The 15383-nt window shown below is 37.7% G+C and overlaps 1 protein-coding gene across 1 annotated transcript in view; it reads right to left on the bottom strand.

Moving 5' to 3' along the window:
- Positions 1 to 15383, bottom strand: part of COL25A1 (collagen type XXV alpha 1 chain) — a 322294-nt gene that overhangs the window by 121152 nt on the left and 185759 nt on the right. Inside the window, exons 6-7 of the mRNA XM_071555983.1 lie at positions 8553 to 8579; positions 4101 to 4118 (exon numbers count right to left, since the gene is read on the bottom strand). Coding sequence (XP_071412084.1) covers positions 4101 to 4118; positions 8553 to 8579 — 45 coding nt within the window. The remainder of the gene's footprint in view (positions 1 to 4100; positions 4119 to 8552; positions 8580 to 15383) is intronic.

Raw genomic sequence — 15383 nt, forward strand, 5'->3', positions numbered from 1 at the left:
CACAGTGTTCTCTAGAAAGTGATAAACAAATTTCTTCCATAGACTATTGCCTTCAAAACTGCTCAAAACCTTGGTGTATGTCCTGCTGATTGTGTTTCTCGGTCCTTTGACAAAACCCACAAAACTAAAACCTAAAATAGTTCCCACCAGCTCTGTTGACATCACAAGCCAGTAATAGCCAGTTTAACCATGAATCAGAATTTCTGTCATCAGAAATTAAAAATACTGCAGTCACATACCCTAAGGCTTGATGGTGAAAAAGACACACACATGCATTTGTCACCAGAATTGCTATGGTAACCCTTTATCATACACAAAGCACTGGAAAATTTCAGACTGTTACAACATCACATCCATGGACTTTTCACATAAAGGAAAAACAAGAAGCCCATGAAAACAAATATCAATCATTAGCATTTTGTCCATTTCTAATGTAGATTTGGATGTCTGCCAAAGAGAAGGCAGAAGCATCTGTGAAGCTGCTGTATCTCAAAAGTCCCACACAGAGTGATCATGTGTGCTGACATGAGGGAGAAGGTATGTTGAGCTAGAGATAGACCAGGGAGAGGATACTGCCACAAAGATGAGAACAGTCAGCTGGCTGAGACAAAGTCACACTTAAACACCAGCCTGCCCCCATTTATAACTCTTAGTTTCAGTTCAGTAAGATTTTTTTTAAAGGATTGTTTTGTCTTCCTTCACCATAATACTGAAAGCACTGATTTCTAGTACTTAGATGAACTTCACTTCCAAACAAGGAAAAATGACAAGAATACCAAGCCATCTCTCTTTACCCAGACGGTACATTTCCTATGGAATTAACTTTGGACTAGAAGCTAAAACCCTGTTCTTTGACACACAGAAATACTTCCATTATTTCAAATAGAGGATGTATGGTTGTATAGATTTATTGATAAAAGAAACCTTTCTGGTGCAGCTAATCTATATATAGTTACATTTTAAAGAGAAAAAATGAGATATTCTTTGAGGTCATTCAAAAGCCAGAGTATAAGTTTCCGCAAAAATATTAAATATTTTATTACTTGTTCTTCTACAAAGAAACACAGCTTGCATGGTATTTAAAACAGCTTTCTTTTTACCAGAAAATCAAAATCATACAAAGGAACTGTAGTTTTTTAAAGGTTATGCTAGAAATTTTTTAACTGTTGATTATGGTTTTTACTTTTCAGAGCTAAATAGAACAATGAGCTTTTTCTGGAAAAAAAAAAAAAGAAATTCTGTGAGTTGTAAAAAATGTTCTTATTACATAAAATAGGAAAATAGGAAGCAAAATTATCTTCTGTTGTGCATTTTTCAAAAAAATCAACACTAAAAATTCAAAGATAAAAAGATAAAAGGTGTTACTGATCTGTTATGCATTTATATTTTTACGCAGTAATTATGTGTGTCTCAGGTGAATTTGTTGTGTACTTCTGGAAAACCGTAGCAAAACAGAATAGGTGTTAGCAAAACACAGCGCAAAAAGGACTAGAATTTATCTCTGATACCAATGTGTACTTACATGGCTATGACATCAGAAACTTTGTAAGTTCTGTAGTCAGCATAACAATTACATTGTTTGAAGACAGGAAGCCTTTACTTACTAATCAAACCAATACTTTTAATTTTGAATTTCTCATTGACACAGTTGAGAGAAATTGTGGACACTTGTAGCTAGCTGAAATCTCTGCATTATTTGAATCACAAACCAAGGAGGGGTTGACTCATTTTATCTGTATGTGAACAGATTCTATTTTCTGTTGATACTTTAATTTTTAAAAGTCTTGAGATTTTCAGCCATAGCTTTCAATATTTAAAAAATGCTGTCTCATGAAGTTATCTGGATCTGAGTTTCAGTCTAAGGGGAAAGACATCTAAATGTATAGCCTACATGTAGTTGCCTAAGACATGTAGATGTCAACATTGGCTAGAAAGCAATTCAGCAGAATAGTTATCTGATTTGGTAGCTGCCTACAGTCAGAATCTGGAATTAAGAGGCATGAATGTGTGCAGCCACTGTCATGTGAGAGGTTCTCTAGGTATCCAAGACAGCTGCCCATGACTGACAGCTACAATAATGGTCCAGTATTGACTCCAGCCTTTGTACATAAAACAGCCAGTGGCAAGGCTAGAGATGCTGGATCATCTCACGCTGTATGCAGGCAATGTGATTGAGTCCCAGGAGTTTACAGTGAGCTGAACAGGTTTCTAGGTGCACTGAGTATTTATTTAACCTTCACTGACTTCACGGAGTGCTTAGACACCTCGTATGTCTGTCAACATCTGCACACAAGTTTCTAGGTTTAGGCATCTTGATCTAAAGCTGAACATGATCCTTGACTGTCTGATGCCATTACCACTTCCTCACCAGTGCTGTTGCAAGTATTATACCTGGACTCAATCAGCCAGTCAAAAGGACTGACTACATACATATCCTTCTGGCACAATAAGCGCATCTTGAGCTAAAAAAGGAGGAAAATGCATTACTAAAAGTAATGGTAGGTGTTGTTCAGGATAAGGGTGATGCCCCAGAAGTGAGCATTTCCACTGGGAGAAGTTAGTGAAGTTAGGATGTCAGAATTCTCTCTTACTATAAATTGGGGGGGGGGGGGGGGAGGATTTTTAGAGGGATTTTCCTGTGGCTTGTATCTTACTTTTCTTACAATCATGACAAGATTTCTCTGCCTTTCTGCCCTTGGAACTGCACTGAATACTGCCCTCTCCATTACGGTTCTTGGCCTACAGCTACTCCAAGGCATTTCATGTAGAAATACAAGTTCCAAAGACTGTGCAGTTGTTTACAGGCATTAAGCAAGAGACACTCTCTAAGCAACTGAAACCTTGGAGGTGGGGGTGGCAGCACAAGTCAGCATCAACTAGAGGGCAGGCCATGGGCTCAAGTGTAAGCCTCAGGTCCTCAACAGAGCTTGTTCAGAACTAGAGTGCCACAGAGAATTACAATCTCTCTTCATCGACCCTCGGCAGTCCAGAGGCTGAAGATACCACTCTCTCTGTATAGTCCACACATCAAGAGCCTACTGCAGAATGTAAGAGCTTTGGGCATTGGTCATTTCCAGTATCATATGGACTTATACAATACTATGAAATGGAGCCTGGCACTGAAGGATACTGGACATTTAGACTAAGTTGTTTGAGGCTTTGTAACACTATCTGTCTTTCAACAGAAAATGATGATTTGAAACTTAAAAATGTGAAGAAAATGCTAGTTACCCATAACAAAAACCGTAACTTAAAAAAAGGTGTAAAGCTTTCATTTTCAGTTATGATTCTGAAATACAACAGGCTCTCACAGAAATTCTGCTTCAAGCAATTCACTAGTACTAAGTTAGTGCCACAGATCAAAGCTTACTTCCTACAAAACATTTGGAGTATACGAAATGCTGAGTTTTTCAACTGATTTTGCTGAGTTGGCCTTTGGTATTGGCTTTTTCCCCTCCTATTTCCTTGTCCCTCCACATTTTTATAGCACTCTTTGACTCAAATAATTCAGGTTTAATATTTCCTATACATAATGTTTCCTTTCTGCTGGTCTATTTCTATTGTAGAATTGAAGATCGGTCCCTAGGTTTTCATGTCTTCAATTACAGCTCACAAGACAAAGTTCTACTGTTCTTAAATAAAGCAGAACTAATTCAAAGCAGTGTATATAATTAATCAAAATAGCTAGCAGTGCAATATTTAAAATAACTGAGGGATGCCTGGATTATAGCAACATTATTAGCATGTGATTAATTACCAGTTGAAGTATTACATTTGCTACACATTTGCTAAGTTATTTTATCTTGCTTTAAAGCTCAGTGGCAAAGTTTCATGCCATAGTTAGGAGATTTGCTTTATTCAGTATTACGTTGTTAACCCCACCATCTGGTCAAACAGCTGAGGGAACTCAACCATATCAGGAGAGAGAGGGACGTTTCTCTTCTGGGAAATATTTGCCTTACTGAATTATGCAAAGGTTACCAGTCTCTAACTTATTACGGGAAGATTAAAAAAAAATTCCAAATACTTTGTAGATAACCTGAGTTTGGTGGACCCTGTATCTAGCTATTACTTATGTAGAAAAATAAGATGGCACTTACTTGAGGACCAGGTTGACCCTGAAAAAAATAAGAAAAAGAAAAGTTTATGGAAAGTTATGACAGGAATTAGCTCCTTAAAGTGTGGAAAATAGTTAGAGTACTCTCTAACAAGGAGATAAAAAATACAGTAACTATTGAAGTCAGATTTTGGACTCTTAAGTTTATATTACATTTGAATGTTTTAGTTCAAACCTAGGAACTTGCTTGCAACTACCTGATTCCAGAAATAAATTTCAATAACACATATTTGAAACAGCATTTGAGAAACTTCATATTTTAAATACTAATAACAATTTAAAAATTATAGAAAGACCTAATTTAACAATTCTCAAATGAGAAAGAATCCACAGATGCTGAGCTGATTTAGAAGCAGGTATTGGGGCTTTTTTTCTCTATTATGGCTCACCTCCATTTTTCAAGCTGGTGCTAATTACTGCTTATTGAGTGAACAAAGTCTCAAAACTGGAAGAAGATGTTGAACAAACAATAGTCTTTTTGCCATTGCTGCAAACACCACAGTTCTAAGTATAACCAACCTTTAAACCAACAAGTCAGAAGTAGATGAACATTTGCCAGTCAGCCCAAGAGACAGCTGATGGATTTCCTCTCTCTTACTTGTCAACAATCCCTTTAGATCACCCCTGGAAACTGAAGAGGCACCCTTTGCCCACTGAGGAGCTGTGTATGTATCTCTTGTTGCTGCAAACCCTTACAGAGAAGACTTCCTATCAATAAGATACCTAGCCTGGGATAGCCAGTGAAAGTCATCAGTTATTTTAGTCCACTTATTAAAAATTACTTGCATGAAGCAGAATTATTTTATCGAACTGTAGCTGTGACTACAAACTACATCACCCAGAAAATCAGCTCACACTGTAAGACAAAGACAAACATTTATATATTTCTCTCTATAAAAAGAAAATTTCTCTAAACTCTTAGGGCTAGCTAAGTGTTTTATGACAAATAGCATTTCAGTTGAACTGAAACTACATTTCTTTCTGTTGACAGAAACTGAGCGTGGAGACTTTTCTTCTAAGTCTTCTAAAACCACTTCACTTTAGCTAGAAGGTATTGCTACAGAGAGCTGAAACTTTTCTTGTCTGAACATTAGGAAACACTTTTTTTACTTAGGGGATATCTAACAACAAGCACAAAGGAGATTGTTGAGTCCCTATTCTTGTAGATATTCAAAAGCCACCTGGAGATGATCCTGGGCAAGCTGTTCTAGACAGCTCTGCTTGAGCAGAGAGGTTAGACCAGATGACTTCCAGAGGTCCCTTCCAATTTCAACCATCCTGTGATTCTGTGTGATTTTAAAAGGGATGGGGGTGAAAGCATTTCAACTGGGAACAATTATCCACAAGAAATGCAGCTGAAGAAAATGCTTTCCTTGGTAACTAATAAGACTTTTTCTTTTAAAGTAAAAAAACACCCACATTTAATTTCACATGAAAATTTCAAAATATTTTTTAAATATAAGAAGTATTAAAAATTACATAATGGAGGAATAATGGCAAAATACAGAATTATTGTGGCTATCTAATCTTTACACTGAATGCAGCCTAAAGCATTCCTTGTTGTGGATGCTGCAGTTTTGTATTAGTTCCTTAGCACAATATCGCACCAGAGAGGCTAAAAAAAAAAAAAGGCATTACTGCCTGAGATGTGTCAGTTCTAATATTACGTAAAGCTTTCTGAATTGATGAGTTCTATGAAGTTACACATCACAGTGGGTTAATGAATATGGTTTAGACTCCTCGGCACTCAAACTTTACCTCAATCTTCCCATCACAGCAGGTTTTTCCTCTATTACACACTATACCTGATCTTAAAATCCAGAACTGCTTACTGATGCAGTATTGGGCAGTTGGTACACCAAATTTGTACAAATTATCTAAACTGACACCTATGTATGCAAACTTTATATATAAAACAAGCAATACGTTTTCTCACAAGTAAATCTAAAGTTGTAATACATTTTGGCCAAATCATTAAAGGCTGTCTCCAATGCATATCTATATTAGAAAAGCCAAAATATAAATGAAGGTCTGAAATTACCAAAATGTTGCAACAAAGAGTTGACTTAAAGTGATAGAAAGCAAATAACCAGAATATATACAGAGACAATACATATAAACAAACACATTTGAACATTGACTTTTTTCTTCAATGTAAGACATATAGGTTGCTAAGTGTGCACATGCTAAATGTATGATATAAGAAACATACAAACATAACACAAACACATCCTGAATTGAATGTGAGGGTGGGAATTATGCTCCCATGAAAGTGTTTTCTACTCTCAGTCTCAATATTAACAGTTTGCCTTTCTGTTAATGTGCATTTATAATTGCTCTTCTATCATGTTTGCAATACAGAGAGAGAAAAGCTAGAAAATGAATTTTTATAGGACAATGGCTTTTCATGCAGACAGAGAATCCTATGAGATATTGGGGAATAGAACAGTCAGAGCACTCTTAGTTTACACATGCTGTCAATATTGCAATTATCCTGCATTTACCAGTAAATGCAGATACTGAATACAAAAGTACTCATAAAAGCACTAATTATGGAACTCATCAGTTCTTCTTGCAAAAGTACAGGTAGAAAGGCATCAAAATACTGACCTTTTTAATTGTAAAGGGTCATTGTCACACAACAACAATTCAAAGTGTGGGATGCAAAAAAAGGGCTGTTAATTTTGCCTTCTCACAGGGTCAGGAATAAAGCTCTGTGAGTTGCTTGTGTGTTCATTAAAAAACTCTGTAACATAAATTCAATCTGATATTATAATGCATTTGAGCAAGCTTAATCTCAATTTATTTGCTTGTGTTCCCAAAATGGCTCAAGGACTGCTGAAATCACTCCAGTTCACTGCTGCACAAATCACCCCCAGTTCATGTTACTTGTGGATTAAAATGTTTTGGTTGGAAGTATTTTTCGAAATTTTAGATAACCAGTGGGTGGAAATACTCTTAAAGAAAAGTCAGCATTACTCTGATTTTTTTTCTAATGAACATCTCTTTATTCAAATCTGTTACACACTCCAAAATTGATTCACTGATTGTAGCTAACAACTGATTACTGCTCTTTGCATGAATTTAGGGATCAGTCCCAACTCCAGTGACTGATCAGGTGCATTTTTGTGGCTGCTGCTTTGAACCTCTGGATCATTGCTCACATACTTGATTATCCATACTGAATGCTGATTTTTTTTAATCTGCATTACTACAGTGTGTACAGTTGCATAATATGTCCTGTTTTCAGTAAAATCTTCAGAACAATTTTCCCTTCTGTATTCCTATTTACGAGGTGAATACACTAGGTTGCAGGAAAGGCAGGGCTTACGTTTGGCAGCCTAATTACCATGATGGAAGGTCTTCTACTGTTGATAATTAATCCCTTCTTAGCAATTTAACCTAATATTAGCAGCTGATACATGAATGAAACTAAAACAAAAAGGAAGCATACATGGTATAGCTGAGATTAACAGGGCTGCTAAAATAGGAGTTTAAAGAAAAACCCTATTGACTGTATGCTGCAAGTTTATAGATAAGTTACTTAATAGTAGAAAGAAATCTCAAGGAGCACAGAAAAAGTCTTAAGAAAATGAAGGTTGACACCGCAAGTTAGTAAGTTGAGCTTGCAAAGAGAATGGGACTTGTAGTAAGTAAAAGGACAGAAAAGAAAATGTGTATCCAGGGTATCAGCAGAAAGAGCTATCCTGGAAAGGGAAAAAAAAAAAAAGAGAGAAGGAGCAAAAGCAATAAATAGAAAGTGCAGAGTTTGGATTTTCACACCTTTTCCATGGTGTTAATGTTTAAAGAGCTGAGAACATACACTTCCAGGCTCATACATACAAACATATAGTTGCACAAATATACACAGAAGTACAAACGCATTTAAAAATGCATTATATAAAATGTTATTTTTAATTTAATTCAAGCAGCGCATACATAAAGAATATCTCAAATATCATACCAATACAGTTTATGAGATAGGAGGCTGTTCAGATCTAATCAGTCAACAGAATCGAGACAGAGAAACTAAAACACAGAATTAAGAATTTGTGGGAAAATGAAACCAGCAAGAGTGATAGATACATGGTCATAAGTGATATCCTGCTGTTTGAAAGGCACCACCAAACTATTCTTGTGGAGCATTCTCTGGACAGAGCACTCAAGTAGGAACATCTGTCCTCCAATCTAATTTAGATAGAAAGAGATCAGGAAACAGGAGTAGCATGGCTGACCTCCATTTCCTTGGATAGACACAGAAGAATGAGGTGGCTTTTCAGCAATCTGTTAAAAATCCATGCTACTTGGGCTGAAGTAAGTTATTCTGAAGGAAGCCAGTATGTGACTAATAAACATTTCAGCATGAATAATTAAAAGAGCAAAGGGGGACTATGTGCAAGACCTAAATTACACTGGTTTTGAACAAATCACCTACCAGCTTTCCATCCATACCAATCGGACCCTGGGATAATCAAAAGTCAAAACAAAATGAAACAGTTAAATCAGAGGAACACTGAAGATGAGGGAAAATATACAGACTTGGGGAATACTGTGGACTTCAGAAGATGAATAACTCTATGTCAGCAGCTAAATGCAGTATCTTAAAGATACTTGGAGCATGAAGGCACAGAAAAGAAACAACAAAAGAAGCAGACGTAGGACAGAATTATTAAAAACAGCATGGTGGGAAGCAGCCAGGCTGTAAGTGGTGTTTCACAAAAGACAGGTTCAACATGCAATGAAGGAATTGTTAGTTTGGTGAATCACAGTGGCCCATCACAACCGAACATATGAAATAATGCATCTGGCTTGTGTATTTTTTTAAAAATAATTGATTGCTCACGCTGCTAGATTTGGATTCACTGTTGCTGAGAAGACAGCACATAACACATTTGCTGGTTTTATGCTGATCCATTTTATCTTGGCTGCTTTTTTCCCCCTTTCTAAGCACTGCTTTGGCTGAGAATGAGGAAAAATCAGTATAAAAGGTTAGTCTAATTCAAGCCTGCAGTTCTGCTGACTACTTCACTGAGGAGTGTGTATTCCCACCTTTTGCACTATTACTAATAGGTATTATAGTCATATAAATGAGTTAGTTCAACCAGCTATCAAGAAAATAGTTAAGTATTATGAAAACCTGATGCCATATTGTCAAGTGAGTTCCCTAACTATCTGCCAAAAATTCCAGACATACTTAGTATGAACAAGGACATCGGTTGAATGTACACATTGTCAAACTCATTATTTTTGGTACATTATTGGCTTTGTAAGAAGCCTGTGCACTAACCTACTTGTCAGATCCAATAACAAGTTACTGTGTCTGGGAAGCCCTACAGGAATAAAATGCTTTACCTCTCTTTCCTCCCAGTTCTTTTTGTGGTTTCCTGTCACATCATGAGTAGATGACATGCTGAGAGTGTAAAGCGGGTCAGCAGCATCTTGGTTGTCTGCATGACCACTACCTTTTTTATGTGCTGATATCCTAGGAAAGTTTGTGACTGTTGCGATGACCTACAGTATCTTTCAAATGTTGTCTTTGGACAGTCCTTCCCTGGTAGCAGGGAAGAAGAAAGCAACACTTTCCAAAGCATTAAGACAGCACAGCTTTTATTATTGTTTCCTCTGTGCCTCTTGATTCCACGCATGTAGCAAACTTACTAATTTTCTCATCATTATTTAGCAAATTTTTTACTATGGTACTATACACTCCCAAAATTAAGGCATCTCCAAGGTATTAACTTTTCAAGAGTTTTTCCTAGCACTGGGTACTACAGGATATTTATCTATTACTATTTACACAAACAGTTTGCTGAAGGTACAAAAATGAAGGCTGAGCTGAACCCTGGCTATGAATAAATTTTCTTCGAGAAAATAAACTACAGATATTATCAGTTAAAACACTCAACTGTAAGGTCATGGTAAGTATAAAAACTTCCCCCCAGGGCATCATGGGCGAACAGCTAAGTTTAAATGTTTGGTCTGCTGCAGGCTTAGCCCAAAAGATTTAATTATTCTTATTATGAATGAATACAGGAAAGAATTATGCAAGTACTTGTAGAAGGAAAATTACAAGGTTAAACTGTTGGCTCAGCGGGACCAATCAACAGCTCTTGCATCTGTATCGGTGCTTTTATTGTGAATTTAAGCACTGTTTTCAGAGAATGTTTCTTTATTATAGGAAAAAAAATACTATTGTGCTCCCTTAAAATGATAGGTGTTCTAACTACTGTTAAATTTTTTGCCTGCTGTTTATCCATGCTAGCTCCTGTACTTGAATTATAGAACTTTATGCAACATTTTGAAGAGTCTCAGAAAGAAGAATCAGAAATTCCCAGTAGGCTGAAGAGAAGCATCTGCTCACAATGGAAAATAATAGGAATTTCTCCCATGACTCCCTTTGTATCAGGGCTATTTAATCTGAAGTCTCAGAATGGCTTCTGGGATTTGCTTTGAAGAACAGAAGAAGAATGAAAAAACTTGCACTTCAGAAAGAAAAAAAATATTGTGAAACAGAATAATATTATTTCATTATAAAAATACCAAATCTTTAATAGCAAAGCGTGGCAATTTCCTTCTTTCCTCAATTACTGCTTTCTAGTGTTAGAAAGAGAAAGAACTTTACAAAAACGGAAAAAATCAGAATCTCCACAACCGATGCAGGCTGGATGAGAAAGATGAGCTGAAACAGTACTTAAGGTTACTTTAGGATGCATTTAGAAAAATCCTATATATGACAATATTATTGAAATTCATTACATGATTGCATTAGAAATCTTGCAGAATACTAAGTCAATTTCATTAATTTTTAGAGAAAGAATTCAAGCTATATTCTGCCTTTGATTCAAACACAAATGTCTTCAGAGCTGTGCTACAGAGATCAAACTACCTTCTAGGAAATAACTGCTACTACAGATCAGCAAATATTTTTTGATAAGTATCAAATACATGATCTTCCCTAGCACAATCTCACATTTTTGAAAACCAGATAAATAAAGAATCATGAAAGACAAGGGGATGAGCAGGTTTATACAACACACATACACTAAATATTGGTTCGCTTACTGTAGATACTGGAGATGGTATTGAAAATGCTTCTTCTGCACTATGCATTTTCTTTCTTGGCTTCTGCGGTGACTTTTAAATATATGGGACAGCTGGATGTGCTGGGTTTTGCAGTAGCTGGTGTGGGGCTATGTTTTGTATTTCTGCCAAAAACAGCATTGGTAACATGGAGGTGTTTTTATTCCTGCTAATCAGCACTTACACAGAGCCAAGGCCTTTTCTGCCTCTCACACCATCCCACCAGTGAGGGGGCTGGGGGTGCACAAGACACTGTGAGGAGACACAGCCAGGAGTGCCGACTCCAACTGATCCAAGGGATATTCCTTACCATATGCCATCATGCTTACTGTATTCAGCTGGGGGAAGAAAAAGGAAGGAAGTTTTCATTCAGAGCGATGGTGTTTGTCTTCCCAAATAACATTACGTGTGATGGAGCTCTGCTTTCCTGGCAATGACTGAACACCTGCCTGCCCATGGGAAGTGCTGAATTAATTCCTTGTTTGGCTTTGCTCGCGTGTGCAGCTTTTGCTTTAACTGTTAATCTTGTCTTTATCTCAACCCACAAGTTTCCTCACTACTACCTTTCTGATTCTCTATCCCATCCTACTGGTGAGATGTGAGCAAGTAGCTGTGTGGGGCTGAGTTGCCAGTTGAGATTGAACTATGACACTGGATATTTACCTGCAGTATTACATACACTTTTTTTGTAAAATCCTCAAAAGCGAAGTTGTTTATACAGTAGATTTTTTTTTCCAATAGTACCCAACTATTTACTTAGCATTTTACTACCTGTCTAATAACCCTATTCTGGACAGAGACAACACATGGGAGGAAGGAGAATAAGAGTGCAATTTAAGTCTGGTTTTGTGCAAAGTAGCTTCCACTCGTCAAAAATGTTGTAAGTATACTGTATCTCAAAGAAATATATTTTAAATCAGATTTTCAGTGCTACACAAAATCAGTTGTTTTCCATTTAAGCAGTTATCTTTTATAAATGGGTTATTCTGCAGGTAAATATTTAAATGATTTTAGGGGTTATTGTTAGAAAATGAATATGTAAACAAGTGCATCAGAAACCTTTAGAGAGTTCATGTGAAAGAGATAGCAAGCATTATTACTTTAGGCACCTTTAATGAGATAGTAACTTCTTTGGAAAATTCTCACTGAAAAAAAAGAAGATAAGAAAAAATACCACAAGCTGAAATTTACTGTGTGATACAAGAATCTTCTACGGAAAGAAAAAGAGGAAGGTATGGATTATCTTCTTACTCTTAACTTCCTTACTCATCCTTCAGGGATCTTTTTGATTTAAGGAATACTCCTTAGAACACTGAGTTGTGAACCAGGAGTTGTATAATAAACAGAAAACAGATATGATTTCTTCTTTATAAACTGAAACTCCACCCCCTTTATAAAGGAAGGGGGCTTTTTGTTTGGCAGATTTTAGTTTTGGTTTGGTTTTTTATCAGAACTCAGAAACTCATCCTGATAAAATGATGTGACTAAATTATTCCGCATTTCTAAACAATCTACCATAAATTTTATTGTTAGATGTTTGCTTGCAGCGGCCTGAAAATCTGTTATGTTAGGAGATTCAGAAGAAAACAGGAATCCAGCTCTACAGCAGCTGTATGAGCTGCATGCCAGTTACTATGTCAGACTGAGTTTAAAAATACCAACGTGGAGGGAAAAATAATCCGTTTCAAACAGCAGGTTTGCACATCATCCCCAATAAGTTCAGGTAAGGTGAAAGATGACATGTCATCTTTTCAAATCACCTATCTTAATTCAAGACTGAGAGAAGTCAAAAATCCCAGCACTGTCAGGTTTCCTCATTGTGATACCATTAAAATGATGGATCTCCATTTCTTTCTTTTTCTCTCCTTTGTTTGATTATAGGTTTATTGAGGCTGAATTTTTTAAATTTAATATAGTATTCCTAGCATGATGAGATTTCTTTTCAGTGCAATTTTGACTTAGAGCTTATGTGAACAATGAGCATGATAGGATCATCAACAAGCTGTATTTCTCTACTGATGAAACACTGTTTCTTTTCCAATGATTTCAAAATTATCGCTGTTAGGAACAATGTGAGCCAATAAACAGTCCAGGTACAGAAGTTACTAAATCAACCTGCAACAAGTCCCTCTGGTCAGCAATCAGGAAATTACAGAAAAAAACCCCACCCAAACCCAAGTCATCCAGATTTTGGGCAGGAGAAAACTTTGCTGTAAAAAGAATGAACTACAAGAGTACAAGAAAGATGAGTTGAGTATCTCTAAAACCCCTTTACTGCACTAAAAAGCTCTTTCAAAAAATACAGTTTCAGAGTTTCCTGACTTCTTCCCTCAAGCAGTTTGCATTAGCTACCCATCTGAGACATAACCCATCACCTGAAGATTGCAAAGTATAACTGCTCTAAGGTAGGGATTTAGAGGTTTAAATGAAGCGGGTTTCTTAAAAAACAACAAAATTCGTGGTGCTGTTAGGCTGCTTGATCTTCTTGAGCAGAAATGCACGGATCTCAACTTAACTGCAGACTTTATCACACAACCTATCTTGCTTCCCTTCAACTCATTGAAAACACTGATGCCAAATTAATCATTCAAGATCTGAAGTAGAACTCCTCACCAATGCACTTCATTGATTTTAGTTTGATGGGAAAATATTACAAAGGGAGGGAAGGGAGGGAGGGAAGGGAGGGAAGGAAGGAGGGAGGGAGGGAAGGAGGGAGGGAAGGAAGGAGGGAGGGAAGGAAGGAGGGAGGGAGGGAGGGAGGGAGGGAGGGAAGGAGGGAAGGAGGGAAGGAAGGAAGGAGGGAAGGAAGGAGGGAAGGAAGGAGGGAAGGAAGGAGGGAAGGAAGGAGGGAAGGAAGGAGGGAAGGAAGGAGGGAAGGAAGGAGGGAAGGAAGGAGGGAAGGAAGGAGGGAAGGAAGGAGGGAAGGAAGGAGGGAAGGAAGGAGGGAAGGAAGGAGGGAAGGAAGGAGGGAGGGAGGGAAGGAGGGAGGGAGGGAGGGAGGGAGGGAGGGAGGGAGGGAAGGAGGGAAGGAAGGAAGGAAGGAAGGAAGGAAGGAAGGAAGGAAGGAAGGAAGGAAGGAAGGAAGGAAGGAAGGAAGGAAGGAAGGAAGGAAGGAAGGAAGGAAGGAAGGAAGGAAGGAAGGAAGGAAGGAAGGAAGGAAGGAAGGAAGGAAGGAAGGAAGGAAGGAAGGAAGGAAGGAAGGAAGGAAGGAAGGAAGGAAGGAAGGAAGGAAGGAAGGAAGGAAGGAAGGAAGGAAGGAAGGAAGGAAGGAAGGAAGGAAGGAAGGAAGGAAGGAAGGAAGGAAGGAAGGAAGGAAGGAAGGAAGGAAGGAAGGAAGGAAGGAAGGAAGGAAGGAAGGAAGGAAGGAAGGAAGGAAGGAAGGAAGGAAGGAAGGAAGGAAGGAAGGAAGGAAGGAAGGAAGGAAGGAAGGAAGGAAGGAAGGAAGGAAGGAAGGAAGGAAGGAAGGAAGGAAGGAAGGAAGGAAGGAAGGAAGGAAGGAAGGAAGGAAGGAAGGAAGGAAGGAAGGAAGGAAGGAAGGAAGGAAGGAAGGAAGGAAGGAAGGCATTCTTCATACCTTAATAGCATCACCCTGTAAATCCAGCAATCTCTCTCTTGTTTGCAAGCCATATATTAACTCTCTCATAAAAAAATTCCTACAGAATCACCTTTGTCAAACTAACAAGGATCTCAAAGCATACCCAGGAAGCACAGAAGAGTTTTAGAAGCAAAGTCCTGAGAAAACATGGAGAGTGATGAACAGGACCACCACGATTAAGGCTCCAGACAAAACCTCTATCAGCCAGAAGTTACACCATACCCTAACTAGGTTCTCAGTATTGAGACTTCAGTTCATGAACATAAAGGTAACCAGTACTTCAATTTTAATCCACCTGCCTAGTGTAGGGCCTTCCGTACAGAGAAATATGCAGCATGCACGTGTAAAGCAATAAGCCAATGTTAATAGACACCTGCCGAGCACAACTGGCAGGAATCTAACACGCATTTTGCTGTCCTTGTCACAGAAAAGAAAATGCGTTTTTTCAAACTTTTTAGAAACTTTGAATTTCAAAAAACAAAAGCAGACCTGAAGCTGTCAATGTCATGAAGTGACTCTGGTGTCCATATGAACCTAAATTAGATGATGGAAATAATTAATAATGGAACAAGATGGAAAATGAGGAACAGT

The sequence above is a fragment of the Pithys albifrons genome, chromosome 5 (genome assembly GCF_047495875.1).
Source record: "Pithys albifrons albifrons isolate INPA30051 chromosome 5, PitAlb_v1, whole genome shotgun sequence".
Taxonomy (NCBI): Eukaryota; Metazoa; Chordata; class Aves; order Passeriformes; family Thamnophilidae; genus Pithys; species Pithys albifrons.